Genomic DNA, 27,188 nt, shown 5'->3' with positions numbered 1-27,188 from the left:
GGACATTTTTATTTTTATTTTTAAACCCTACGGAAGGGTATCCTTAAATATAAACGGTGTGCAGGGAAGGACGACGATTACGATATCGTCTCGGCCCCTCGGGTTCGCACACGGCATAGGAGTCGTGGTCCGAGTCGACTTCAGCGGTTCTTCGCCCGTCTGGTACGGGAGGTAAAATTCTAAACACCCGCGAATCTCCTGCAAGCGGGTTACTGGACTCCTTAAGGTGAATATATGATGAGGACTTGAATATGGACTGTTTTTAAATTCCTAGTAAAGGGCAAGGACTGGACCATATAAGATAAGGGTTCGGATTTCATCACCGCTCCCTTCTTGCCCGCCTTAGGAAAACGAAACCTAAAGCGAACCTAAGCCTAAAATTTGGACTAGAAAGAGACTTATAGGGTATCGAGCTTAACAGGACAATCATTCGAAAAATATTGGTTACTCTTTTAAGCACACCGCGAAGTTCTTGACGGTTTCTGCGAGTTGAATGCGTGACTGCGCCGCATTGGATCGGTGAGGTTTTGTGTATCAAAGCTCCACTGAGCTTCCCTCGCCTCGATTCAACTTGCTTTAACTCGGATTGATTCCAGAGGGGTTTGCTTAAATTGTAACGAATTCCCTTTCGAAGGATTAGAAGCTGGTCTAGAAACAATCTAAATGGAGCCATCATGCTTGTTGTTTGCTAGAAATCTTTAGGTTCGCTGTGGTAAAGTCGAGTCAGCCTGCTGTGTGATTGCTAGAACCTTCCTGTTAGGATTTTTTTATTTCTTTTTGAATTCTTTTTAGTGTATGCCCGATTTTGTTAGGGCTTGGAAAAGAGATACTCTAGGTCGATTGATTAGCGAAAAACCTAGTAGTTCTTCTGATTTAAGCAGGGAGCTCGAAGACTCTTCTTTTGAGAGCCCTGTTTTTGGAAACTTCAGTTTTGAGAATTTATCTCTGAGTGATAAAAATACCCCTAGTACTTCTGTTGTGCTAGCGATGGCAACTTTGAAAGATTACATGTTCCCAACTAGGACCAATCGAGCTTCATGCATTAAATTGCCAGCCACTACGGCTAATTTTGAGATAAAACCTAGTATTCTTCAGATGATCCCTATATTCTTAGGAAAAGATGATGAGAACCCTTATTTCCATATTAGGGACTTTGAGGAAATCTGTGGGACAATTAGAATAAAAGACCTTACTGATGAAGTCTTGAAACTTAAAATGTTTCCCTTTTCCTTGAGAGATAAAGCCAAGACCTGGCTTAACAACCTACCGTATGAATCCATAGAAACATGGCAGGAACTTATCGCTGCCTTCTATATGAAATTCTACCCTAAGCATAAAACTGTAGCTGTTAGGCAGAAAATTAGTGCTAGTGTGCAACAAGAGGGAGAGTCTCTTTATAGGTTTTTAGAGCGATTCAATGATCTCCTATCTCAGTGTCCTCACCATGGATTTGATAATATGAAACTTGTACAGATTATTTATGATGGCTTAGACTATTCGACCAAAGCTATGGGTTGAGTCTATGTGCGCTGGTGAATTCACTAGTAAAAATGCTGATGATGCTTTTACCTTCTTAGGAGCTATCGCTGAAAAATCCCAACAGTGGGAATCTTGTGTTGAACCCCCTAAAAGACTCTTGGTCAATAGAAGTAGCACCAATATGGTAGATACGAGTTTTGCGTCAGATGCTAAGTTTGCTGCTTTGTCCAGAAGGTTAGAAGCTTTAGAAATGGGTCAGTCTAAAAATAGGTCCCTTGTTGAACCTAATAGAGCTTCTCAAGTCTCTAGTTGTGGAATAGAGCCCGATAATTCATTTTGGGAAGGTCAAGTTAGTGAAGAACAAGCCCATGCTGTCTATAACAACTCTAGGTTTGAGAACCGTCAGAAGTTTGACCCATACTCAGAAACCTACAACCCTGGTTGGAGAAACCATCCTAATTTCTCTTGGTCTAAGGGCCAGAATCAAGGCCAGTCTAGTAATTCTCAGCCTCCCCCAGGTTTTGGTTATACTAAGAACTCTTCAGGTCAGACCCAGAACCCATCTGAGAATAGAATAGCTAGCTTAGAGGAAACCCTTAGTATATTAAGGAAGAGCCAGGAGATGCTATCACAAAGCCAGGAAATGTTAGTAAAAAGCCAGGGTAATTTTCAAGAGGAAACCAAACAGAATTTTAAGAATAGTGCCCAGTCTTTTGCTAAATTAGAGCTTCAAGTCGGCCAAATAGCTAAGTTTATCAATGAGAGAGAAGAAGGAAGGTTCCCTAGTCATACTGATCCTAACCCCAAAGGAGAGAAATCGTACAATCATGTGAATGCTGTCACAACCCTAAGGAGTGGAAAGAAAGTTGACAACAAGGTCGACATGCCTGATAATGAACATGCTGTAGTTCACCCTGCTGAGCCAGAAAATGAGGAGACTAATAGAGTCTCCAAAGAGACCAATGAGGGTCATGTTAAGCACGGATTTGTTCCCAGAGCCCCGTTTCCCCAGCTGCTAGTTCCGACTAAGAGGGAGTCCAACTTTAATGATATATTGGAGGTTTTTAAGCAGGTTAATATCAACCTTCCATTATTAGATGCAATTAGGCAGATTCCCTCTTATGCCAAGTTCCTTAAGGACTTGTGTACGCGAAAGCGTAAGCTCAGTGTCCAGAAGAAAGCCTTCATAGCTAGTCATGTGAATTCTATTATTCAGAATACCACTACTCCTAAGTATAAAGACCCAGGGTCCCCTACCATTGCTTGTACAATAGGTAAGTACCGTGTTGAGAAAGATTTGCTTGACTTAGGAGCCAGTGTGAATTTACTTCCATATCATGTGTACCTTAAGCTAGGACTTGGTGAGATGAAACCTACCCAGATGACACTTCAGTTAGATGATAGGTCCGTTAAAATTCCTCGTGGTGTGATCGAGGATGTTCTCATAGAGGTTGACAAGTTTATTTATCCAGTGGATTTTGTTATCCTAGATACCCAACCTGTCCCTGACCCAGAGAACCAAATACCAGTGATTTTAGGTCGCCCGTTTTTAGCTACATCCAATGCGATCATTAACTGTCGAAATGGTATTATGGATTTGTCTTTTGGTAATATGACTATTGAGCTGAACATTTTTAATATTAGTAAGCTACCCTCTGAACTAGAATATAGAAGAGGTGAACATGATAGGAACATTAGTCGAGGAGTCATTACCAAACACTTTGTTAGAAGATCCATTAGAAAAATGCCTAGCTCACTTTGGGATTGATTTTGATGATGATAATGTAATTAATGAGGTGAATGCTTTGTTAGACTCAACCCCTTTGTTAGATACTAGTAATGGATGGAAACCTAAGTTCGAACCACTACCAGTTTCTAAGTCTACCCTAGTTCCTTCTTCAGAAGAGCCTCCTAAGTTGGACCTAAAACAATTGCCAGATACCCTGAAGTATATGTTTTTAGGCCCTTCTGAGACTTTACCTGTGATTGTTTCTTCCGACTTGGATATAGATCAGGAAAGTAGGCTAGTAACTGTCCTTCAAAACAACAAGGAAGCTTTAGGGTGGACCATAGCAGACATTAAGGTTATAAGTCCTACTGTTTGTATGCATCAGATCTATTTAGAGGAAGACACCAAACCTTCTAGGGAGATGCAAAGTCGACTAAACCCTAATATGAAAGAAGTAGTTCGAACTGAGGTTCTTAAGCTATTAGATGCAGGCATCATCTACCCTATTTCAGACAGTAAGTGGGTCAGCCCCGTTCAGGTTGTTCCCAAGAAATCTGGTATTACTGTAGTCCAGAATAATAACAATGAGTTAATCCCGACCCGAATGACCACGGGTTGGCGTGTTTGTATTGACTATAGGAAATTGGACAAGGTCACTAGGAAGGACCACTTTCCCCTTCCCTTCATCGACTAGATGCTAGAGAGATTAGCTGGACATAGTCACTACTGCTTTTTAGATGGCTACTCTGGATATAATCAGATCGTTATTGCCCCAGAAGACCAGGAGAAAACCACTTTTACATGTCCCTTTGGTACCTTTGCGTATAGACGCATGCCTTTCAGGCTATGTAATGCCCCTGCGACTTTTCAGCGTTGCATGATGAGCATATTTTCTGACATGGTAGAACGGTTCTTAAAGGTATTTATGGATGATTTTTCAGTGTTTGGTTCGTCTTTCGATGAGTGCTTGCATCATTTGTCATTAGTTTTGACTAGGTGTAAGGAAAAGAATTTAGTGCTTAATTGGGAGAAATGTCACTTTATGGTTCGTTCAGGAATTGTTCTAGGGCATATTGTATCTTCAAAGGGTATAGAGGTGGATAGAGCAAAAGTTGACCTTATTAAAACTTTACCGGTCCCAAAAACCGTAAGTGATATTAGGTCATTCTTAGGACATGCTGGTTTTTATCGTCGTTTCATTAAGGATTTTAGCTTGATGTCTAGACCTATTTGCAATTTGCTTGCAAAAGATGTTAAGTTTGTTTTTGATGATGCTTGTTTAGAGGCTTTTGAGAAGCTTAAGTCATTACTCACTACCGCCCCCATAGTCCAGGCACCCAACTGGAACCTACCCTTTGAGATCATGTGTGATGCTTCAGATTATGCTATTGGTGTTGTGCTAGGTCAGCGAGAAAATAAGTTACTTCATGTGATTTACTATGCTAGCAAAACTCTGAATGATGCCCAGTTGAACTATACCATTACCGAGAAGGAACTATTAGCCATTGTGTTTGCCTTAGACAAGTTTAGATCCTATCTCTTAGGTTCTAAGATCATCATATATACTGATCATGTTGCTTTAAAATATCTTTTGTCTAAGAAGGATACTAAACCTAGATTGATTAGGTGGATTCTGTTGTTGCAAGAGTTTTCTCCAGACATTAGAGACAAAAAGGGTTCCGAAAATGTTGTAGCAGATCACTTGTCTAGGCTAGTTGTTAGTTCCCCAGATGATTCCCTTCCTATAAGGGATAGCTTTCTTGATGAACAATTGTTCTTTGTTACCCAATTACCTTGGTATGCGAATACAGTGAACTATCTTGTTACTGGTCGAATGCCCCAACATTGGGGTAAACAAGATCGTTCTAGATTTTTAGCTGAGGTTAAGCACTTCTTTTGGGATGATCCTTATTTGTTTAAGCATTGCCCAGACCAGATTATTAGGAGATGTATACCTGAGAGTGACCAGTCCAGTATTATTTCCTTTTGTCATGATCATGCTTGTGGGGGTCACTTTAGTGCTAAGAAAACTGCTGCTAAGATATTGCAGTGTGGATTCTATTGGCCTTCGTTGTTTAAAGACTCCCACAGTTACTGCGTTACTTGTGAACGATGCCAGAAATTAGGAACCATTTCCCGTAGGAACATGATGCCCTTGAACCCTATTTTAATTGTTGAGGTCTTTGATGTGTGGGGTATTGACTTTATGGGTCCGTTTCCTAATTCTTTTGGTAACCTATACATCCTTGTCGCCGTAGACTATGTCTCTAAGTGGATTGAGGCGGTTGCGTGTAAAACCAATGACCATAGAGTTGTGATTGAGTTCTTGAAAAATAATATACTTACACGTTTTGGTACACCGCGAGCTATAATTAGTGATGGAGGGTCGCACTTTTGTAATGGGACTTTTAGACTTCTGATGAAGAAATATGGTATTACACATAAGGTAGCTACCCCGTATCATCCACAGACTAGTGGTCAGGTAGAGGTTTCCAATAGGGAGATAAAACGTATATTAGAGAAAACAGTTAATCCTAATCGGAAAGACTGGTCGTCTAGGCTTACTGATGCCTTATGGGCTTACCGTACTGCGTTTAAGACACCCATTGGAATGTCGCCTTATCGGCTTGTTTATGGCAAGGCATGTCACTTACCTGTTGAGTTAGAACACAGAGCTTATTGGGCTGTTAAGCAGCTAAATTTTTCACTTGACAAGGCAGGAGCCCATAGGAAACTCCAGCTCAATGAGTTGGACGAGATTCGTATAGATGCTTACGATAGTGCGAAGGAGTATAAGAACAAAATGAAACTTGTGCATGATAGAAACATATTACGGAAGTCATTTTCTCCAGGTCAAAAAGTTCTTCTGTATGACACTCGTTTGCATCTATTCCCCCGGGAAACTGCGCTCTCGGTGGACCGGTCCTTTTGTGGTCCGTACTGTTTTTCCTCATGGAGCTGTTGAGATCGAGACACTGGATGGTAGTAGTTCTTCAAAGGTTAACGGTCAGCGATTGAAGCCCTTTTTAGAGCCTTTTCCTACAGGTGATGTTGAGGAGGTCCCTCTGGAGGACCCTGTTTACCCTTGATTGACCATCGAGGCGATTTGTATGTTGTATAATTTTTGTATTCAGTTTTTGGTTTCACTTCACTCAGGTACTATCTTTCCGAACTCTCTCTTTACTATTTCCTCATGTTACTTATATTCTTGGTACTGTTCTTTCATGAGAAACATTGAGGACAATGTTAGATTTAAGTTTGGGGGTGGGGAAGAAACTTTTTGTTAGCTTTTAGTTGCAATAAATAAACTCCAGAGCCTAGAAATTTATGCCTATTGAGGATTGCACTAACTAATCTAAGTGGATGGAAGCATTTTGATTGTAGGAGTTTGAGGAACCAATCTGATTAGATGGAAACATCTAAAGAGTCTATTCATAAAAGCACAGAGCTCAGGTGTTAGAAATAACATGATAGTTTCACCATATCTCGTTGAGTCCTTTTCACTTCTATTTTTATTTATTTTGTTTTTAAACTATGTTTCTCTAAGTGATAGGTGGGGCCCACGATTCAAGTTGTTACCAATGCTAGGGTGAATTAGAGTGATTGAGATACCATGAAAAAAAAAAAAAAAAAAGTTGAAAAAGAAAAAGAGATGAAAAAAAAATGGTAGTTACCAAAAAAAAAAAAAAAAAATTGAGACCAGACCATTTGACCAAAAGGAATAAATTCAATAAAGTCGACCACTGGTACCCTTGTATATGCCAGTTGTGTTGACCTAGAGGTAGGTTATCGACCACTGGTACCCTTGTATATGCCAGTGTGTTGATATTAGTCAGACTAGTATCTCAATCCATTAGGATAGGTTCATTTTGGCGGAGGCCTTCAGACAGATATGGGAAACGCCGTTCACTTAGTAAACATCAAAACCATACATGTTTTTCTATATCCATCTTCTTGATCTATCCATGTGATTAGTTTTGACTCCGAATATGATGTCCATAGTGCAACTATCTGAGTAGAGCTCTGTCACTTTATATGAATTTTAGTATGCTTGAGTGCAAACTCGTGTACAACAATTGGAATTTCGCATCAGGGTACTTCTTCCTGTAGTCAATAAGTATGCCAACCAAGGAGATTCTTTAGTGCCTTCCAAGGTTCTGCATAGATAACTAAGGTCTGGAGTACAGGTTTTGTGGGTATATCTCTGATAAGCCCTCCCGAGACTATAACTCGGCCACTAGGGCCACCAGTGTTCCTCGGATGTCGAGTTTCGCCGCTATAGAAAGCTAGAATTTCCTAACGAAGAAAATGACAAATGACATTACCCTTGCCATTGTTGTTTTATGGCTCAAACAGGGAATTTTTTTTCCAGTTACTACTAATCTTTTGTTTTATATTAACCATTTCGTCTTATTCGTTACAGTTGTTGAGATTATTAGACCCACATTGTCTGAGCAATCTAAGATCGGTTTATAATCCTTAGGGCTTCTCCACTCATTGCCAATTGGTTTTGAGTTGGATGCCTGTATTCTAACATGGTATCAGAGCAGGCTATTTGCGACGAGTCATTATACCGCGTTAGACCCAAAAGGACTACACGTGAGGGGACGTGTTGAGATTATTAGTCCCACAATGTCTAGGCAATCTAAGATCATGCGGTTTATAATTCTTAGAACCTCTCCACTCGTAGCCAGTTCGTTTTGAGTTGGATGTCTGTATTCTAACAGCAGTGACCTATATTGTAAAAGGCACTCAAGGTGCCAAAAGAAAGTGTATTATGACACCACGAACTCCAGAGGATTTTTTTTTGTGATTGTTACGAATGTTGCAGAGAGTTTGCATATTTTACGATAGATTAAAGATGGTATGAAATTGTGCAGAGAAGGTGTGATTTAAATAAATAAAAAATAAGTATTTGCACAAACTTCAAAGAGAGTTGTTGGATTCCGCCGTTCAGATATATATCCGTTAGCGGGCCAAAGATTCGTGCGGTTGGAAGTGCAGCGCCAGCGACCTAGCTAGACACGCGGTTAAGTTGAAGCCGCTGGCGATCAGTAAGGTATCGCGCGGCTTACAAAAGAGGCACGCGGATTTTGGCAATAATGTATCATATTTTTATGTACCCTATGTATTGTATCCTCTTCCAACTTCTAGACTTGATAGGAAACCCACAAATCATCTCAACTCTGCAAGATACAAGATCTTGGATTTCATCGTCTTCCGGAAAGTTCTCCACAAAATCATGCTACGACATACAAATTGCAGATCCAAGTATGGAAAGGTCAGATTTTACGAAACCTAAGCTTATCTGGAACAAAACAATCCCAACCAAGGTATCGTTTTTCATTTGGGCTGTCTTATGGGATGCTTGTCCAACCTTAGACAACTTGAGGAGGAGGCATCTAGTTCAAAACTCCGGCAATTTCCAATGTAGGTTTTGCAACCAACAGGAAGAGACCACAAACCATATTCTACTTCATTGCAGTTATGTGTATTCCATCTGGAACTATTTTCTACAGGTGTGGCCTCAAACTACAAAGGTGTGTCTTGATGGATGGAAAGGGATATTAAACAATGAGAGACAACAATTCATATTGGCTAGAAAGGAATAGAAGGGTGTTCCGCAACAAGGCACAAGATGAAGCTAAAACAATTTTAGCGGTAAAAGTTTTGCTATATCAATGGGGTTTGCCTAGTAATGAGTTTAGGGTCTATTTTTCGATGATTTAGCTTCCTGTTGTCCTCTCCTTTGTTTTCTGTGAGAGTATTCTAGCCTGCAACTTTGGAATTCTTTACTCTTTCGGTCTTTATTTATTGCAATTGTATCCTTTGTGCCTCCTCGGCACCTTATTAATCTATCTTAATCTTCATTAAAAAAGATAGATTTGTATTCTTTTCCATAAATTTGAAGGGGCTTGTGTGCTGTATTAATTTGGGTTCGACAACATCTAATTACATGGACGTAATGTCTGGGATCTTGTATTTTGTGTCGTTTTTTTTTTTAATTTGAAACAGAAAATTACATTAGGCTAATACTGAGTGTTTGCATGTGATAATAGTTGAGGGCGGACGAATTTTTCTTCATTTGGAACAAGTTGATTACAACTGGTCAACTACCATTGGATACTCGAAACCAAGAGTTCAAAATGCACCTTAACTGCGAAACAGGGGCACTAAATTAGGTGGGGTGTACCAAATCCAATATAAGACAAAACAAATTTTCATATAGGACAAAACAGGTTTTGCCCTGGCTTAGTACATTCCCACCAAACCTGATAACCCCATTAGCAGCCTTGTTGAACATTGCCGCGTCTTATCTAGAGGTTTCGGTTGACATACACAACCCTATCAAGTAAGTGTATAAAATCTTCCAGGCCGGACCTGACTGGACAGGCCCGGAGGGTATGGAAATAGGGTGGGCTAGATCATAAAGACTTAATTCCTCGTTTAATTCTCCTAGAGGCGAAATACTATCATGATTCAAACCCTTTTGAACCGACCAGAAATTATGAACTCTCATGGATATGGACTAGCATTCAAGAGGGCCTCAATATCATAAAAGGAAACTTTATTTGGCAAGTGAAAGATGGAGCTAATACGAAGATATGGGAAGATAGTTGGATCCCTAATACGGATACAGTGAATACTCCAAGTGATAGAGATGATCCTTTGCCCCAAAAAGTCCAAGAGCTATTTAAAGCCGATGGTTCCTAGGATATTGAAAAAATTGATGATTACTTTCGGCCGGAGATTAAGGAAATTTTTTTAGCTATTACACCGAATAAAAATAAGAAGGATCGGATTAGATGGAAACATCATATTTCGGGGGTTTTCTCGGCGAAAAATATTTACAACTATCTCATCAAGCAACATAATATCAATGAGGAGGATATAGTTTTTCCACGGAAATACCTTTGAAAGTTGCAAACAATCCCACGGATAAGACTATTTATATGGAAACTGGTTCAAAAGGCGCTTCCGACCAATTGTAGACTCACGGCTCACAACGTAGAAATGTCATCTGAGTGTCCTTTATGTGACACTCAATCACCAGAAACAGAAGACCACCTTTTTAGAAAATGTCATTTCGCTAGATCAATCTGGTTTGGCTGCGATCTGAATTCTGCTATTTTGCAACCAAACTCGAAGTCAATTGTTAAGTGGGTGAAAACTTGGTTGTCTGATCCTAATTTATCAAATTTTTGGGATCAAATCGCAACAATCATCCGGTTCATTTGGAAGTATAGATTTGAAGTGATTTTTAGGAAGACCAACCCAGATCATTTCTCCTTGATTCAACAGATTAAGAACTTCTTACAGGCACAGCCTCTCAAAAAGAAGACAACAAAAAAAGATATTTCGGAAAAGAAAGCTATTAAAGCTGCTTGGAATGATCTCAAAGTGGATTGGCTAATATTTAGAGATGCGTCTTTTAACAAGGAAAACTTGTCCATGGGTTACGCCTTCATTGTATATTCGGTAGACCAAAAAACCTTCATGCATCTTTCTGCAGGTTCGGATTGGGCGTCCTCGGCTCTACATGCATAAGCAAAATCTCTCTTAATTGCTTTAAAATGGCTTCAAGACAATATTTTTTCCAGCGTTTTTATTGCTACAGATGGTAAAATTCTGGCGGATACCACTAATACAAAAGGAACAGACGTTCCATGGGAAGCAGAGAATACCATAGAAGAATCTACTACTATTTTAGACAGATTACCGCAAGCAAAGGTAAAATCCATAAACAAGGATCACAATGCAGCAGCGGACACATTGGCAAAAGAAGCAAGAATCAGAAGACTACAACACATGACGAAACATATGCAATAACAAGTGCAAAAAGAAAATATCCTTACTAATTTTTGAAAAAAATGAATTGTAAACCTTCTGTATTATATTGCTTAATTAATATATTCATCGTTTCTATCAAAAAAAAATATTCCTCGTCTAATTCTTGTTACATTTTTTTTGTTACAAAATTATGGCACCAAATTCAAACCCACACGCTCTACCTTCCCAAGAATAAGAATAGACAGTAGACTACGAATCCTATTTCTCTATTCACCCTCTATCTTGTCTATTCGACCTTGGCCACTCCACCACCAGGCATGCTGCTTTCAACAACAGTCTCCCTAACAAACCTGAGAAGAGAAAAATATACATTTATCAATTACAAAAAGTTATTTTGTAAGAGCAATAACCTCAAGCACAGGCTCTAGCATACATGTCCTTTTACTATCTTTAAGGTGGAAACTTAATAGCGGTACTGGCTAAAAAGAACGATAGGAACTATACCTTGCGAGTTTGTCCTGAGAGGACTGCAACACGTATATTGCAAGGATAAATGACATCGCAAGCCCTGTTTCGTGTACAAAGAAGAAAAATTAGCATCTGTACACAGGATGAAAACCAGTTTCTGTAGAATTAACTTTAAATGTGTTTATCATGCCACAGCATGAGATCTTGGCTAAAGTACATGATTCTGACTATGCTTGATTAAGTTAATTTCCCGGGAGAATGAAACTATCACCATAGGATGCACAAAATCATTTTTAGATCTGGTACAAAGCTATTGTGGAAGTTGATGTGGATCTTAGATAAGACATCAGAAAACTAAAAAATTGAGGAACATAAGGTAGAAGCTTGAGCATGATTCTATTACCTGATCCAAACAATACGTAGAAACCAGCTGGAACATCTATCTCCGAGTGCTCCTCCCTGAAACCAGTATCAAAACCAAAATTCAATCAAAAATTACAAAATTTAAAAGAATGAAACTGTTATGCGGTACCCATACTTCTTTCAACCCCAACAATGAGCAACGGAAACATCAATAGAAAAAGTAGAAGAATAATTACACGAAAAAGAGTATAACAAACTCCTCAGAAACAAATGCCATATAAAGAAATAGAACAATGATGCGTAACTCAGAAAAAGAGACCTAAACTTTTCATTCATGTAATGGTAAAACTACCTACACATTTATTAGTCTAAGTTTCTGATCATTGAATGATCCTTGAGATGAGATATACATACTTATCCAGAAATAGTAGGAACAACTTTTTGACAAACACCAATCTCAAGTATATCATCTAAGAGTTACAGAAATCAAAGTATGGTGTCATAAATGGATCAGAAGGTGCTAACCATGTGTATCTGACAAGAACATGTTTTGGCCAGTGCTCTGGACTCCAAAACTGATCACGTATGTTTGGATGAACTTCAACATCTGCATAAAACAAGAACAAAAGTTGTTTTTTGTAACTAGCTCGATCCACATTAAGCAAAGTTTTCTTGGACCAGGAAATGTAAACAATCTATTATGCTACCAATAAGGTGCACTGACAACTAATGAACTCCGCGGAACCTAAATTGATGACTCGCTTTCACACAAAATACCAAAATATAAGCTGAAGAAATGAACAACTGCGGTCAAGGTAATAGCGGTACAGTTTGAAGCAAAATAAAGAACAACGGTGTGATGAATCAAGGAGAAGAAGCTGAAATAAGCTATGGCTTATCGGCAGTAGTTATTGAAGAGCACGCGGTTTAGAAATGAAGTATACATCGTTAGGCCACCTAAATCACTTTAAGAGATGAAAAGCATATATGTGACGTACAATGACGAGGCATGTCTACGACTTTAGCCGTGATACCATGTAAATCATTTCCTGAATACCTCTGTGTGACATAAAATAAAAATTCATTAATAAGATAAACAGGTTGAAACTCATAAGTACTAATTATAGTAACCTTTAAAAGCTACACGTTAAGGAAAGGAAAGAATACATCTTAGCTCAATGAAATGCAAGCCCTACCAAGTTGACGTCAATCATAGGGACTTCAGGCCCCTTCCGATTTATCACAAGAAGCCAAGGAATAAGAAACTTCTCTTTCCCAACTTGAAATGATCTGCATGAACATTAATCACAATAAATTTCAGACCTAAGAGTCATGTTTTTCATGTGTCACAGGCTTATATAAACAATAAACAAAGATGTTCAACAATTAGATTGCTTGGAAACAACGGAGAGTATAAACAAGACAGAGAAACAACAGATAGTTGTGGAAAGAGGGGTAAAATAACAGTCTCGGGTTGCAATCATAACTAGGCATCAAAATCCGATAAGAACCTAGATTAATGAAGCCTATTCAAGGCATACGTTTTGACTTTCGTTTCTGTAACTCTATTCCTCATCCTGCAACTGAATCCATCTAATACCATAACGATAACTGTCTAACAGCAATCACTTCTGACAGAAGAACACTAATTTCACAGAAAACTCCCAGATGCAGGAAGAAGAATTTTTCCTGTAGAGATGGTACCAGTACTTTTTCTTACCAACTATGCATGCGACATGTTCCAGATAAAAAAGAAGGGCATGCCATATAGGTCAAATTAAAAATCTTGAATTGAGAGGAATTGTAAAATTTATCTGAAGATGACAAATTTGGTCATCATTTTCACAAAGGTTCAGATCTATTAGAAGATGCAGGAACCAGGAAGAATGTAAAGACACAAAGGATTTAAGTGTTTCAGCCATTAACGAAACCTACATCCATGGATCTTTGGTTTCACTATTAATCTGAACTTTCTGAAGGTGAAGATCGAATTGTCATCTTGATGCGTCTGATCTTAGCACTAAAAAGAAAGAGATATACATTAATTTAGATGCAATTACATACTAAACGAGGGAGTAGAATACACACACTTTTTGAGTTGGCATGAGATATGTATGTATGGTCAGCTAAGTTAGGTGATAGACTGTTTGCATAAGCCTATCTCAACCCCTTGGTAATCTTCTCAACTTTTGGAGCTAGTTTCTGGTCGAACACCCTAATTGTAGTGACACTCATGTTTCAACCTGAACCTACCACAACATAACTATAACCTAGTTACTACACAGTACAAGACTACCAATAATCATAAAATTCACATAATCACAGTTTAAGTCCGATAGCTTGTTGAAAAAGTCTTATTATCTGAACCTCTTGGTAGTCTCCTTCACTTTTGGAGCTAGTCTATAGCCGACTACCCTAATTGTAGTGACACACTCATCATGCTTCAACCTGAATCTACCATAATTAACTATAAACTACTTAATACACAGTACAAAACTTCCAATAATGATTAAAAAGAATAAAAATTCACATAATCATAGTGTACAAGTCTGCAGATAGCATGTCTCAACCCCTTGGTACTCTCTCCTTCACTTTTGGAGCTAGTCTCTAGTCGAATTCTCTAATTGGACTGACACACTCATCATGCTTCAAAGTTCAAACTGAATCTACCACAACTTTACTATAACCAAGTCCCTACCCGGTACAAGACTAGCACAAATTCACTCAATCATAGTACAAGTCTTTACACTACTCCAATCATACATATAATCTACAAAAAGATATAATGTCGTAATCCGTACAGCCATATAGCATTCAATTTTTCTTTCTCAATTTAGGAAACTTAGACAGTATCAATTAAGTCGATTTTGTTAACGATAAGTTGAAGAATTGAACTGACATTAAGTAAGAATCAGTTCCAGTACGCAGAACTTACATTTTTCTTATCAACTAAGTACGCAGAACGTTCCAGATGAGACTGAAGGGCATACCATATAGGTGGAACGAAAAGTCTTGACATTAGAGGAATTGAAAAAAACTGTCTGAATATGACAGATTTGGTCATCATCTTCAAAAAGGTTCAGATCTATTAGAAGATGCAGGAAGAATGTGAAGATAATGACCAAATTTGTCATGTTCATTATCGAACCTCACAAGTTCATGCATGTAATCATAGCACCAAAAAGAAAGACATACACATTGATCTGGATGCAACTACATACTAAAACGAGGGAGTACAACACACACACTTTGGAGTTGGCATAGATATGTAGAGTCAGCTAACTTAGGTTATAGCCTGCTGGTATATAGGCATGTCCCTACCCCTGCAATCTTCTTGAGTTGTGTAGCTAGTCTCATGTGGAGACCCTAATTGTAGGGACACTCATGCTTTGACCTGATGTTACCACAACTTAACTACAACAGTACAAGGATACGGATAATGATAAATAAATAAAACTCACACAATCATATTGTATAAAGCCTGTTGGAATAGGCATGTCTCAACCCCTTGGTACTCTCCTTCACTTTCAGGGCTAGTCTCTAGTCGAATTCGCTAATTGTAATGACACACTCGTCATGCTTTAAACTGAATCTACCACAAATTGACCATAACCTACTCCATTTGTACAAGAATAGCACAAATGACCACAATCACAGTACAAGTCTTTACACTACTCCATTCGTACATATAATGTACAAAAATCTATAATGTCGTAACTCGTATAGCCATATAGTGTTCAAATTTTTGTTTCTCTATTTAGGATACTTCGAACTGAATCTACCTCAAATTGACTATAACCTAGTTACTACGGTACAAGACTAGCAAAAATTCACTCAACCACACAGTATAAGTCTGATATCCTGTAGGAGTTGGCCTATTTCAACCCCTTGGTACTCTCCTTCACTTTTGGAGCCAGGCTCTAGTCGAAAACATTAATTATAGAGACAAGCAAACAGGTTCAACCTGAATCTACCACAAATTGACTATAACCTAGTTACTACACGGTACAACACTACCACAAATTCACAGTCCAACACTTTACACTACTCCAATCATACGAGTAATGTACAAAATTCTCTAATGTCGTAACTCAATATGTGTAGTGTTCTTTTTCATATCTCAATTTAGGATACTTAGAAAGTAATAAATCGCGTTTTGTTAATAATAAGTTGAAGAATTGAACTTACATTTTATAAGGATCAGCTCCAGTATATCCAGTTGGTTTAGCTAAAGGTACCAAAACCTACACACGAAGAACAAATTACAAATTCACCCAAAAAAATATCAAGAATCAACAATTCCCAAGGTTACATGAACTGAATCGAATCAAAGAAGAATCACCTCACGATTAACACCGAATATAGGACACTGACGACCAATCATATCATGCCAAACAGTTCTTTGCTACAAATCACACAAAATTAAAATCAACAGAAATTTCAATTTTAGTTTGAATCAGCAAGAGATTTTGTTTAGGTTTAGGGTTCGTTTGAGATACTTACGGAATGATATTGGCCCATTTTGCTCATGGGAACTATGTCTCCAGGTCTGTAAGCAACTGAAATCGAAGCTAAACAAAAGAATGAACAGAGTAAGATGCATAATAAAGTAGGGATCCGAACCCTGAAATTCGTCGCCATGATTTGGGAATTTTCTTCAGAAAATCGATTCTATCAGAGTCAAGAAAAAGTTCTCTACTAGGCAGCTAAAGAGTGAGAAAATTTTATTAAGAGCACCCAAAATTGTGTTAAGTTTTAACCACGTGAGTCAGATCTTGCCCAAAAACACGCCCAACGAGTCAAAATCCGGCACCACATTACTTGCCCTTGAGTTTAGGCGATACTACTTTCGTTTCAGAAAATGTGTTACTTTTATTTTAATTTTACTTTTATTTTAATTTTAATTTTTAATTTTTTTTCATTTTTGTTAGAAAAGATAGGTCAAATTGAAAGTGAAAGTATGATTCTTGCCGAAGCACGAAGGAGTATTTTTGAATTGTTCATCAAAACTATTGAAAAAGTAAAAGTATCATTTTTCCTGAAATGGAGGGAGTGTTCCTGAACGGACCGTCGTCGGATCTATTGAAAAAATAAAAGTATCATTTTTCCAGAAACAGAGTGAGTATTCGTGAACAGACCGTTGGAACTATAGTTTGCACAATGCAAATTTGCTCATTTATGGATCAAAGATCTTGATGTTATTTGTTGTGATCAAGTTCACTGGATTCTGGTCTCATACCTCGGTTCCCTACTCTGGAAGATGAGAGCTAGCAGTTGTTAAGGCCGCGCCGCTGCGACTCTAATAACCCAAAAGAGAGGATTTGGGTTCTAGCAAACTTATAGAGATCAAATTTCATATGTTATCAACTGATAGAGTATTTTTAGCAAACTTTCTGTCTTACAGTTGGATGCACAAGAAACAATCATCCAAGTTCACCATTCCTCTTCAAAATTCTGTTTGAAAATTAAATTAAATTCTGTTTGGTAGAATAGCTGGGAAGCTTTACTCCGGTTTGCTCCTTCAGCTAGATCATTTAGGGACTCTACTTGAAATGCTCCTGGTGCTTCAAAATGTGTCTTTAGGTGCCTACATGTTTTAAGGATTCCATCAAATCAATGTTACTAAATAGTAAGATCTGAAAAACTGTTCAAGGAAGAAATGTAGGTTACTTTCGGATTGCATCAGCAGTCTTGCCCATTGGTTGCTCGTGGTACGCAGGTGGATCTTGGGTTGGAGTGGATCCAACCAGCGTTTCTTAAAAAAAAAAGGTATTGATAGAATTATTTAATAACGACCAAATCCTGAAAGGTGTGCATAGATAAGTTTGATAAGGTATATACCGCTCTCACGTAAGACCTCATTCTCTGAGATTCTTCTGAACTTGAAATCAGGTTCAGGTGAATCCCGTATTAGATCCTCGTCTACTGGAGCAAGGTTTGCTCCACTGTGCCTTGACGAATGCCTTTTTCTGCTGGATTCAGAAATCAATGATTAACAGATGCATATGGTGACATATGTTGTTGTGTTTTCTACGATGCTTAAAGTTATAGAACTTGGCTCATGATAATTCTGGTTTCCTCTAACCTTCCTGAAGATAACTGGACTTCTGGTTCCACTGGCAGGAAGACATTTCCGAGTTCAGAGCTTGGAGAGGATCTCTCACTGTCCCCTGTTAACTCACAAACAAGTTATCGCGGCTATATATCTTAGAAGTACAAATTTCTAATGGTGTCTCTGCTATAAAGAAAGGATGAAGAGTATACCAGAATGTCCAGGAGTGAAAATCATGTTGGCCTCAGGAGATATTGATATTGACATTTTCATTGGCTTCTCAATGGATGGTTGCTTGGAAAGAGAAACTTCAACCTCCTTCTCAGAAGATGCTCGCATGGAACGAGTCCTAACACCGGTGTGCACATCTTCAACGGGCTTTATATCCAGAAAATTCGCATGTCAGGCACAGAGTATGTTTTTACTATGAAACATTTCAGTAATGGGTGGATTTAACTTACAACAGAATGTTTTGGCATTTGCTTTTCAGCAGATGATCGCATGGAACGAGTCCTAACACCGGTGTGCACATCTTCAACGGGCTTCATATCCAGAAAATTCGCATGTCAGGCACGGAGTATGATTTTACTATGAAACATACCAGTAATGGGTGGATTCCACTTACAACAGAATGTTTTGGCATTTGCTTTTCAGCAGATGCTCGCATGGAATGAGTCCTAACACCGCTGTGCACATCTTCAACGGGCTTCGTATCCAGAAAATTCGCATGTCAGGCACAAAGTCTATGTTTTTAATACGAAACAAGTACAGAAATGGATGGATTTGGCTTACCAGATCTGCTGGATTTGTATCAACTCTCTTGTTCACAATTGGTGTGATTGGTTCCGTTGATTGGGGCTCTGGAGTACTTCCTGAAAATTGACCAGAAGGGGAATCGCGAATATGGATTCTTCTAGTATTAAAATCAAGCAGAGGTTTCGGATAATAGATCTCTGTGCTATACTTTCCTGCCAACCCCATTACAAGAGCCACGGGAGGGATGTCCATGAGCTGTGCTGTGTTCATTCTACGGATAGATGTTGCTCGCTGCAAAAACATCGAGTACAAAATGATTTTTAGCATAAAGACAATACCAGAGTTTCATGTTCTTAGTCATAGATTTTGTGGCAAAAACAGTAGAACCTTCCTTCTTTGTACAAGGTCGGAGGCGTCTGTAAGCCAGCTCTGCAATTCTTCATTGCTGATGACAAGATTGAAATCTATAGCAAGCTGTTTGTTTCTTTTTCTTCCCATATTCCCTTTTGGCTTAACCTCGTCTTCTTGTACCTCCTGTCATAGAGTTCCACACATACGCGCTTAATTTCACAAATAATGCAAGTAATTAGATTGGTTCACAGTGCTTAATACTTACTCGCCTGCTGGTTCATGTCATCAGCTTCCACAGGGCCTAGAAGTAAGTTGAGGAGAAATCATCAGCTACGACATTCCAGAACAAATGAAATAGGCAGTTGTTTCAATTGTTTAAACTGTTAACCTTGAATTTTTGGTGGTGGCGTAGGAGCAAGTGTAATGGGTATCTCATGAAAACTGAAATTTGTATATACGTCTTTGTCATCCCCGTCAACATCAAACCTGTATGAGACTAGGCAGTCACTGAATGAAATTCTGAAATAAAGCAGTGATTTTTCTTCACAACTGCAGGAGGGATAGTAGATTTCTTGTTACCTCTCAAAGCGATTGAATTGATGTTGCTCTGGTGGAGTGGTTTCAACAGGTTCAAGCAATGTAATTTTTTCTCTATTAGCTGAATAAGAAAAATGAGTTTAGTTAATTACATCAGTACTCTCATTCTACGGGAGACTCGTACTTGGAAATTAAAGGGGAAATTACAAGGTACCTTGGTGGTGGTTTTTATCCTCTGGGTCTTTCCCCTCGCTAGTAAAACACTCCTCCATTAAGTCCAGTTCCTGCAACAAAAATTAAACAGGCTTTGAGTTGCAGCCATATACATATTCCATTGAAATTAAACAAAGAGACAAAAACAAAATAAGGATTTGGGGCAAATTTTCTGGCGCAAATATTCTCCATACCAAGTTTCCAAACTGACCCCATGAATTACAAAGTGAAAGGGCAAAGTATCAAAAAAGAACAGAGATGTGTATTTTTAGGTCATTATCATACCACAGGGAAATAAGCAGGCTTATCGTGATTGTACTTGTAGTTGTTGTTATCACGTGATTGTTCGATCTCAGCTGTATCATCCATTGGATCGTTCTCAGCCATTGTTACTTCATCAAACCTTGAAATCACAGATTAAAATTAATATCACAGAAGAAAATAATAACATAACTATTGAAGACATGGTGCAGTGTAGGTTAACAGAAGAAGTGGTGAAGGTTAAGACATGACAGGGCCTTAAACTGTGACAGTAAACCGGTGCTAACATGCGCCTCTCTCCATGAAAAAACAGAAGGAAAGTGATGATGACGATGATTAGTTTACTGACTTGGCTTGATTCTTCCCCTTTGGGAGTACAGTTTGATCTCGAACTGCTTTCAACTTCCACGTGTCATCGAATTGAACCTAATTTTCGATATCAAAGTAATTCAAAAATCCAAATAAAGTAAAATTGAGATTCAAAATTAAATTAGTTAACTAATAATAACAATTCAGAAAATTCGAAGTAAGTAGGAATTAATGAAGTGTTGTTTACCAGTAATCGAGACGCATCATCTGCAACTAATCACATGATTTGAATCGGCAATTTCAGAGTGAGTTTAAGTTGATTACCAAGCAGAAGCTTCACTTTCATCTCATAGACTATCACAACCCCACCTGTAAAATCCCGTTGAAAGAATCAGAGAGAGGGATAAGTGAAAAAAATAACAGAGTGTGAGAGGAAATTCTACAGACAATGAACCAGAAAACCTTTACCCATTAAAATTCCCGACAATCTCAAAGCCATAGGAACAGAAGGATTCATAATCTCGTGGCTAGAAAAAAACCCATTTCACAAGAGAACCAAATCAGTAATCCAACAAGATTAAACGGAAAATAAAAGATTCATGTTGACATTTTCACCAGATTTTCACTATATCAAGCTTATCCAGTTCCCTCCTCTTCAGTTTCTTATGCAGAGTGGCCGCCATCCTTTGATGATTATCAAAACAAACAACCAAACCAGAGGAAATTAAGAACCCAATTATCATATCTTTTGAGTAATCAACAAATAACAGCGACAAGAAATTATCAGAGAAATTAAAATGAATCACCAGATTTGGCCTAATGGTGCTTTCCTGGCGAGTAGTTGATGAGAGTAAAACATCTTCTTCTACCTTTCAATTCTCAGATAAATTCAGTAATGAAGAATTCATCAGTAAAACCAGACGAAGAAGAATCTCGCTCTCTCTTTTTTACAGAATTATTATACTAGTTCAGTTCTGTTCTGTGAAAAGCAAACGAAAATAAGATTGCTTTTTCTAGTAGTCCCCACAGGCTTTTCATGCCGTTTTCTCGTGTGGATTTCTAGTGGACCCTTATATGTATCAGGATTTGATCAACAGCTTGGATTTTCTAGATACAAAATATTAGTTGATGCCCACGTGGTTTAATCATTGAGCAAGTGTTAAACTAAAGTACTAGACCTAATGTTGAACATTATTACACGTGCATCAACTATCGCCATTGGTGTATCCAATTGGCCACCAGTATTAAAATGAAATTTTAGTCACTAATTTTCCAAATTTAACTCAGCTCTCTTTTCAGCATTTGTGTGATCCGCTGAGTTGCTGAGGGGGGCTGTTTACCAATACCAGCATGATATGCTCCGCTTTTGCCAAGGTTATGCACTACATGAGCAAGCCAATAACCTGATTATAACTGAGGAACTAATGAAATTCAACCAGTTAGTAGGAATACGGTCATAGTACAGTGGTTCCTACAGCTCCCCCTACGGGAGAGGTCTGAAGTTTGAGTATCTTTGAATCTCACCAGAACAACTCCTTGAGGATGGTTAACATGAAAACTGTTTAACTTCTTGTATTGTATTCTCTGTCAATAGTCTACAGTGATATATTTCAAATAGAAAAATTAGGAGAAAAACATCATTGATCATCCAGGATCTCTGAATACCTTAACTAGCTCCACTGGTCCAAGTTTCACGCATTCCTCCTCAACATCTCACAGCAACTCGGTCTTTAAATTAGCATCAGACTGCAAACGTAAAAAACAGCTCACATACTCCACAACTGCCCAACAGAATACAAAACGAATAACTATAGATACCATGGCTACATTTTCTTGCGAAATGTTTACTTACCCTCATTCAGCAGGCCTGAACATAAACTGAAGAATAAGGAATCAACACCTTGCTATCATCACGACCCCCTGCACATGAAAGAAAGTTGAGTTATGGACTTATGAGCCATACGAAATACATTTGGGTGCTAGACCAGCACTCTTTATCTCTCTACTTTTGACTGAAGCGTTAAATGCTGGCAACTCATAGAGTATACAGAAGAGACGCGATTGCGAGATTATTTTTTTTTGAAGCATATTGCAAGATGAGACTTACCCCATCCAAGTATCTTGTCGTCGACTTTCTTTAATTTCTTTTTCTTTTTTTTATCTACTTGCTTGGCTGTAAACCTATGACCTGTAAAACAAGTTAGAGCTTGCTGTTAAGAAAGTCACCGCCATACTTGAACTGGCATAGAAAATTTGTGCTACAATTTTGCTTGGCTGACAGTCATAAGAGGAGTTCCACCAGGGCGGAAAGGTGCTCCGTCCAATATATTGATCGCTAGCTCAAAAGAAGGTTCCTAATGAAAGAAACACATCCCAAAATGTAAACATCTTGTACAATTTTAGAATTCCTTGTACCAACTATAGGTTAGCAGATGAAAAACTACCTTAATGTATGACACTGGTGCATCTCCTTTCTTCCTCCCCGTCTCTCTATCAACGTAGATCTTAACACGAGGCTTTTTTTGTTTCAGGGTCCCGAATTGTTTAATCATAAGCGTCAGTTACAACTGAAACATGATAGAATTTAAGCGAAATTGTCTCTAATTCCATCCAACAATGAGGATTACAATCAGCCAAGAAAGATCAATTTGAAGAATTACAGGGTCCCGGTATTCATTCATAGTGATAAAAGAAGTATAAACAGGGTTCTCACCTCTTTAATAACACCGCATCTGGAGAACACTTCAACCACCTGAAGAAAAACAAATTCAACAGAACAACAACTTCTTCTTATAGTTACTTGAACAACTATCCCATAGAGAACAGCTACCATTGGCTGTATCATGGAACAAAAAAAGTAAGAACAAGATTAACAGCACTTACCTCCTCAGCAGTAACATCATCGGGCAATCCTGTAATGTAAACAAGTGTATTGACTTTCAAGTCAAACCAACTATTAGGAGGTTTGTTTGATTCCTGCAAAAGATAGAACCCAATAAGGTCGGTACAAGAAAAACACTTAAACTGACCCAGAATTTGTTTTAACATCGTATGACACCAAAAGAATATGGCTTTTGAAGCAGACTACCGCGGAAGGAACCACAAAGCGAAACTATATGACAGAAGAAAAATAGCTAAACCTAGAAGTACCACATAACTTGATGACTGTCAGCATAACTAGTACTGCTGAAACATAGGATCAAAAGATTACCTTCTTTTCTTCCTTCTCAGGCGCTTTATGTTTCGCATCAGGTTTTGCTTCTTTTGTTTTGGTGTTATCATCAGCCTCTCTTTTTAAAGAGATGTCAACGCCCACAACTGATGGGAACAGTTCTTTTTCTTGTTGATAAGTCATCTCGCTTTTCGAAACCAAGTTTTCCTGAAACATTATTCAGATACATGTTAATAAATATCCCATTAATCATTCGGAGACGAGGAAAATAGACATAACCAAAAAACTTACTTGGGGAACCCAAGCTCTAAGACCTCTGTCCCACTTGTAGACAGTTCCGTCATCATCAGTGAATTCTTCCTCGCCATCAGGAGGTGTAGAAGGCCTCTCATCAATCAGACCTAAGAGTCATATGTTTTTCATGTGTCACAGGCTTATATAAACAATAAACAAAGACATTCAACAACTAGATTACTTGAAAACAACGGAGAGCATAAACAAGACAGAGAAACAACAGATAGTTGTGGAAAAAAGGGTAAAATACGAGTCTCGTGTTGCGATCATAACGAAGCAACAAAATCAAATAAGAACCCAGATTATGGAAGCCTGTTTGAGGAATACTTTTTTGTAACTCTATTCCTCATCCTGCAACTGAATCCATCCAATACCATAACGATAACAGTCTAACAGCAAACACTTCTGAGAGCAAAACACCAACTTCACAGAAAACATCAAAATACTAGATGGCGAAAGAAAACTTTTTCTTGTAGAGGTGCTACCAGGGCATACCATACCATATAGGTCAAATGAAAAATATTGACTTGAGAAGAATTGAGAAAAGTATCTCAAGATTACAAATACGATAATCATCTTCACAAAGGTCTGGGTCTATTAAAAGATGCAGGAAGAATGTGAAGATAATCACCATATTTGTCATCTTCATTATCGAACCTCATTTGATCCATGCGATTGTAGCACTATACAGAAACGGATATACTCATATACATTGATTTGGATGCAACTCTATACTAAAATGAGAGAGTACAACACATCCACTTTAGAGTTGGCATAAGATGTGTACGGTCAGCTAAGCTAGGCGATAGCCTGTTTGGAATAGGCTCATCTCAACCCCTAGTAATCTACTTAACTTTCAGAGCTAGTCTGTAGTCGAACACCCTAACTGTAGTGGCCCTCATGTTTCAACTGGAACCTACCAGAACGCAACGATAACCTAGTTGCTCCACAGTACAAGATTATCAATAATCATAAAATTCACATAATCAGATTAAGTCTGACAGCCTGTTGGAAAAGGCTTATTATCTCAACCCCTTGGTACCTTCACTTTTGGAGCCAGTGTATAGTCAACTACCCTAATTGCAGTGACACATCATGTCTCAACCCCCTAGCAATCTACTTAACTTTCAGAGCTGGTCTCTAGTCGAATACCCTAACTGTAGCGGCACTCATGTTTCAACTGGAACCTACCAGAACGTAACCATAACCTAGTTACTATGCAGTACAAGACTACCAATAACCATAAAATTCACATAATCACAGTTTAAGTCAGATAGCCTATTGGAACAAACTTATCTCAACCCCTTGATACTCTCCTTCAATTTTGGAGCTAGTCTCTAGTCGAATTCCCTAATTGTACTTACACACTCATCATGCTTCTAAGTTCAAACTAACAACTTGAGTGTGACCTAGTTACTACACGGTACAAAACTCGCACAAATTCACTCAACCACAATATAAGTCTGATAACCTGTAGGAGTTGACCTATCTCAACCCCTTGGTACTCTCCTTCACTTTTGGAGCTAGACCATAGTCAAATATCCTGATTCCAGTGACACACTCATCATGCCGCAAAGTGAATCCACCACAACTTGACTAGAACCTAGTTACCACACTGTACAAGACTAGCACAAATTCACACCATCACAGTACAAGTCTTTACACTCCAATCATACATATAATGTACAAAAATCTATAATGCCGCAATTCGTACAGCTGTATAGTGTTTAATTTTTCATTCCTCAGATTCAGGATACTTAGACAGTATTAAGTCGGGATTCTTTTTATTGATAAGTTGAAGAATTGAACACACTTACATTTTGTAAGGATCAGCTCCAGTATACCCAGTTGGTTTAGCTAAAGGTACCAAAACCTATACAGAAAATATGAAATCACAAATTCAATCAAAAAAACCAATTCACTACATTATAGATATATGAATCGAATCGAATCAAATGGAATCAAGGAAGAATTACAATACCTCGCGATTTACGCCGAATATAGGACATTGACGACCAATCATATCATGCCAAACAGTTATTTGCCACAAATTACACATAAAATTAAAATCAACAGAAATTTCAATTTAAGAATAAATCAACAAGAGATTTTGTTTAGGTTTTAGGGTTCGTTTGAAATACTTACGTAATGATATTGACCCATTTTGTTTGGGTCGTGGCAGACTAGTTTGAAAATATTACCGAAGTGACCTTTTGGAATCCTTAAATGACATTGTATTCTAACACCGCTTTAAAACTTAACTAGTTTCGTTGAGAAATGTTATCAAACACATATCGTGCATTATTTACATGTCAAAAAGTTCTCTACTTATGATACAATTCCGTTACAAAAATCCATAGCTCTCGAATCAAAACTAGATTCGTCCTTCAAAACCTCAAGATCCGTAACTCTTGAATCACCTCAACATTCCTTCCTTAAAACTTAACTGGTAGTTTTTTAATTGTAATCACCTCCAAAGTGATCGGTCCAGAAAAACATGATCCCTTTTAATTATGCAACCCAAATAGAAATTTCTTTTTCTTTGAGCTTTTGACAATTTCAAACAGTCAGCCTTAGTCTACTGGAAGTCAGGGTGTTAGGCCAAATATAAAAATCGATATCGGTTTCTTTCGTTAGTCTACGACCCAAATGCATCAACCGCATGTTTTACAACCGAGACCCTAATTATATGATACCCATTTACAAAAAAACTCTAATGCAAACTGGCTCATTTCATGATGCTATCTGTTGTGGTCAAGTTTATTATATCTCGGCTCCCTGCTCTAGATGATCAGAGCTATCAGCTGTTGAGGCCGCAGAGAAGAAAGAGAGGTTCTAGCATACCATGTCGGGGCAATTGTGGGTTGCCTGTTCAACAATCCAGTGCTCAAATCCGAGATCGTGGGGGACAAGTAGAAAGTCGACATGTGTCGACAGTATAATAAACTTTCTATTTGATTCATCAGTGTCCAGAAAAACAATTGTAAGGCGAGATAAGCCAACACATCGGCAAAGAGACATAAGAACCCCGTTTATGCAGAGATATCTAATCAGGTCAGGTGTTAGATATAGTGAATCTTCAATTCTTCCTTGAGACAAAGTTGAGCATAGATGAAGACATGCTAATGATTCACCTGGCTGAGAAGAATAAGTGGAGAAAATGTCCAGGTTGCAAGAAAAGACAAAGTTGAGCATAGATGAATACACCATCTACCCAATATAGTGTGCTCCATTGACAAAGACACCAGGACTAGTCCAAGTAGAGCTACTGAATTCCGAATTGACCTTCCCAAGGTTTCTCCATCCAGTGCCACTGCCTAGGGTGAATATACGGACCCGGTCGTCTTCGAGGGATATATTCCCACAACTTTGTATTCATTGGTTGAAGAAACATAAACAAAGCCATACCTGTT

At 38.3% G+C, this 27,188-nt stretch overlaps 2 protein-coding genes and 1 long non-coding RNA gene across 10 annotated transcripts; all 3 read right to left on the bottom strand.

The window, feature by feature from the left end:
• Positions 1–11,080: 11,080 nt before the first annotated feature.
• LOC113357835 lies at positions 11,081–26,274 on the bottom strand. 2 transcript variants are annotated; one of them, XM_026601325.1, is made up of 9 exons: positions 16,334–16,540; positions 16,173–16,235; positions 16,019–16,074; positions 13,027–13,120; positions 12,829–12,889; positions 12,356–12,437; positions 11,871–11,926; positions 11,504–11,567; positions 11,081–11,349 (listed from the first exon to the last, which is right to left on the bottom strand). In XM_026601325.1, the coding sequence occupies exons 1-9, from the start codon at positions 16,469–16,471 to the stop codon at positions 11,286–11,288; spliced, it is 678 nt and encodes a 225-aa protein (XP_026457110.1). In that variant the 5' UTR covers positions 16,472–16,540; the 3' UTR covers positions 11,081–11,285. The 2 variants fall into 2 exon arrangements, with proteins under 2 accessions (XP_026457110.1, XP_026457111.1); XM_026601326.1 differs by lacking the exons at positions 16,019–16,074; positions 16,173–16,235; positions 16,334–16,540 and adding exons at positions 25,593–25,648; positions 25,757–26,274.
• LOC113357834 (sister chromatid cohesion 1 protein 1-like) lies at positions 17,168–22,056 on the bottom strand. Of its 7 annotated transcripts, none has more exons than XM_026601318.1 (20): positions 21,975–22,056; positions 21,116–21,691; positions 20,925–20,993; positions 20,778–20,836; positions 20,557–20,678; positions 20,350–20,426; positions 20,025–20,142; positions 19,741–19,810; positions 19,569–19,647; positions 19,378–19,475; positions 19,259–19,290; positions 19,026–19,172; positions 18,675–18,929; positions 18,508–18,588; positions 18,344–18,424; positions 18,095–18,260; positions 17,916–18,000; positions 17,672–17,802; positions 17,501–17,585; positions 17,168–17,417 (listed from the first exon to the last, which is right to left on the bottom strand). In XM_026601318.1, the coding sequence occupies exons 7-20, from the start codon at positions 20,124–20,126 to the stop codon at positions 17,264–17,266; spliced, it is 1,566 nt and encodes a 521-aa protein (XP_026457103.1). In that variant the 5' UTR covers positions 20,127–20,142; positions 20,350–20,426; positions 20,557–20,678; positions 20,778–20,836; positions 20,925–20,993; positions 21,116–21,691; positions 21,975–22,056; the 3' UTR covers positions 17,168–17,263. The 7 variants fall into 7 exon arrangements, with proteins under 7 accessions (XP_026457103.1, XP_026457104.1, XP_026457109.1 ...); XM_026601319.1 differs by having other exon boundaries at positions 21,116–21,178; XM_026601324.1 differs by having other exon boundaries at positions 18,675–18,750; positions 18,847–18,929; positions 21,116–22,050.
• On the bottom strand, positions 22,475–22,878 carry LOC113357837. The gene is made up of 3 exons (XR_003363945.1): positions 22,754–22,878; positions 22,609–22,663; positions 22,475–22,497 (listed from the first exon to the last, which is right to left on the bottom strand). It is a non-coding gene; the product is annotated as an uncharacterized LOC113357837 (long non-coding RNA).
• Positions 26,275–27,188: the final 914 nt, after the last annotated feature.

Source organism: Papaver somniferum, chromosome 3 (assembly GCF_003573695.1).
Source record: "Papaver somniferum cultivar HN1 chromosome 3, ASM357369v1, whole genome shotgun sequence".
NCBI classification, from domain to species: domain Eukaryota; kingdom Viridiplantae; phylum Streptophyta; class Magnoliopsida; order Ranunculales; family Papaveraceae; genus Papaver; species Papaver somniferum.
The sequence above is the reverse complement of the archived record's forward strand: the minus strand, read 5'-3'. Positions and strand labels throughout refer to the sequence as shown.

Bases quoted from the DNA above. Each gene is read 5' to 3' on its own strand.
- LOC113357835 (XM_026601325.1), bottom strand. From the start codon at position 16,471: ATGGCGACGAATTTCAGGGTTCGGATCCCTACTTTATTATGCATCTTA. The intron at 16,075-16,172 runs GTGATTCTTCTT...CTTCGTGTGTAG, and splicing joins TATTCGGTGTTAATCGTGAG to GTTTTGGTACCTTTAGCTAA. The intron at 11,350-11,503 runs GTATAGTTCCTA...TTCTCTTCTCAG, and splicing joins TCTCAGGACAAACTCGCAAG to GTTTGTTAGGGAGACTGTTG.
- LOC113357834 (XM_026601318.1), bottom strand. From the start codon at position 20,126: ATGGCTGAGAACGATCCAATGGATGATACAGCTGAGATCGAACAATCA. The intron at 19,811-20,024 runs GTATGATAATGA...TTTTTGTTGCAG, and splicing joins AGCCTGCTTATTTCCCTGTG to GAACTGGACTTAATGGAGGA. The intron at 19,648-19,740 runs GTACCTTGTAAT...TTTCTTATTCAG, and splicing joins GGATAAAAACCACCACCAAG to CTAATAGAGAAAAAATTACA.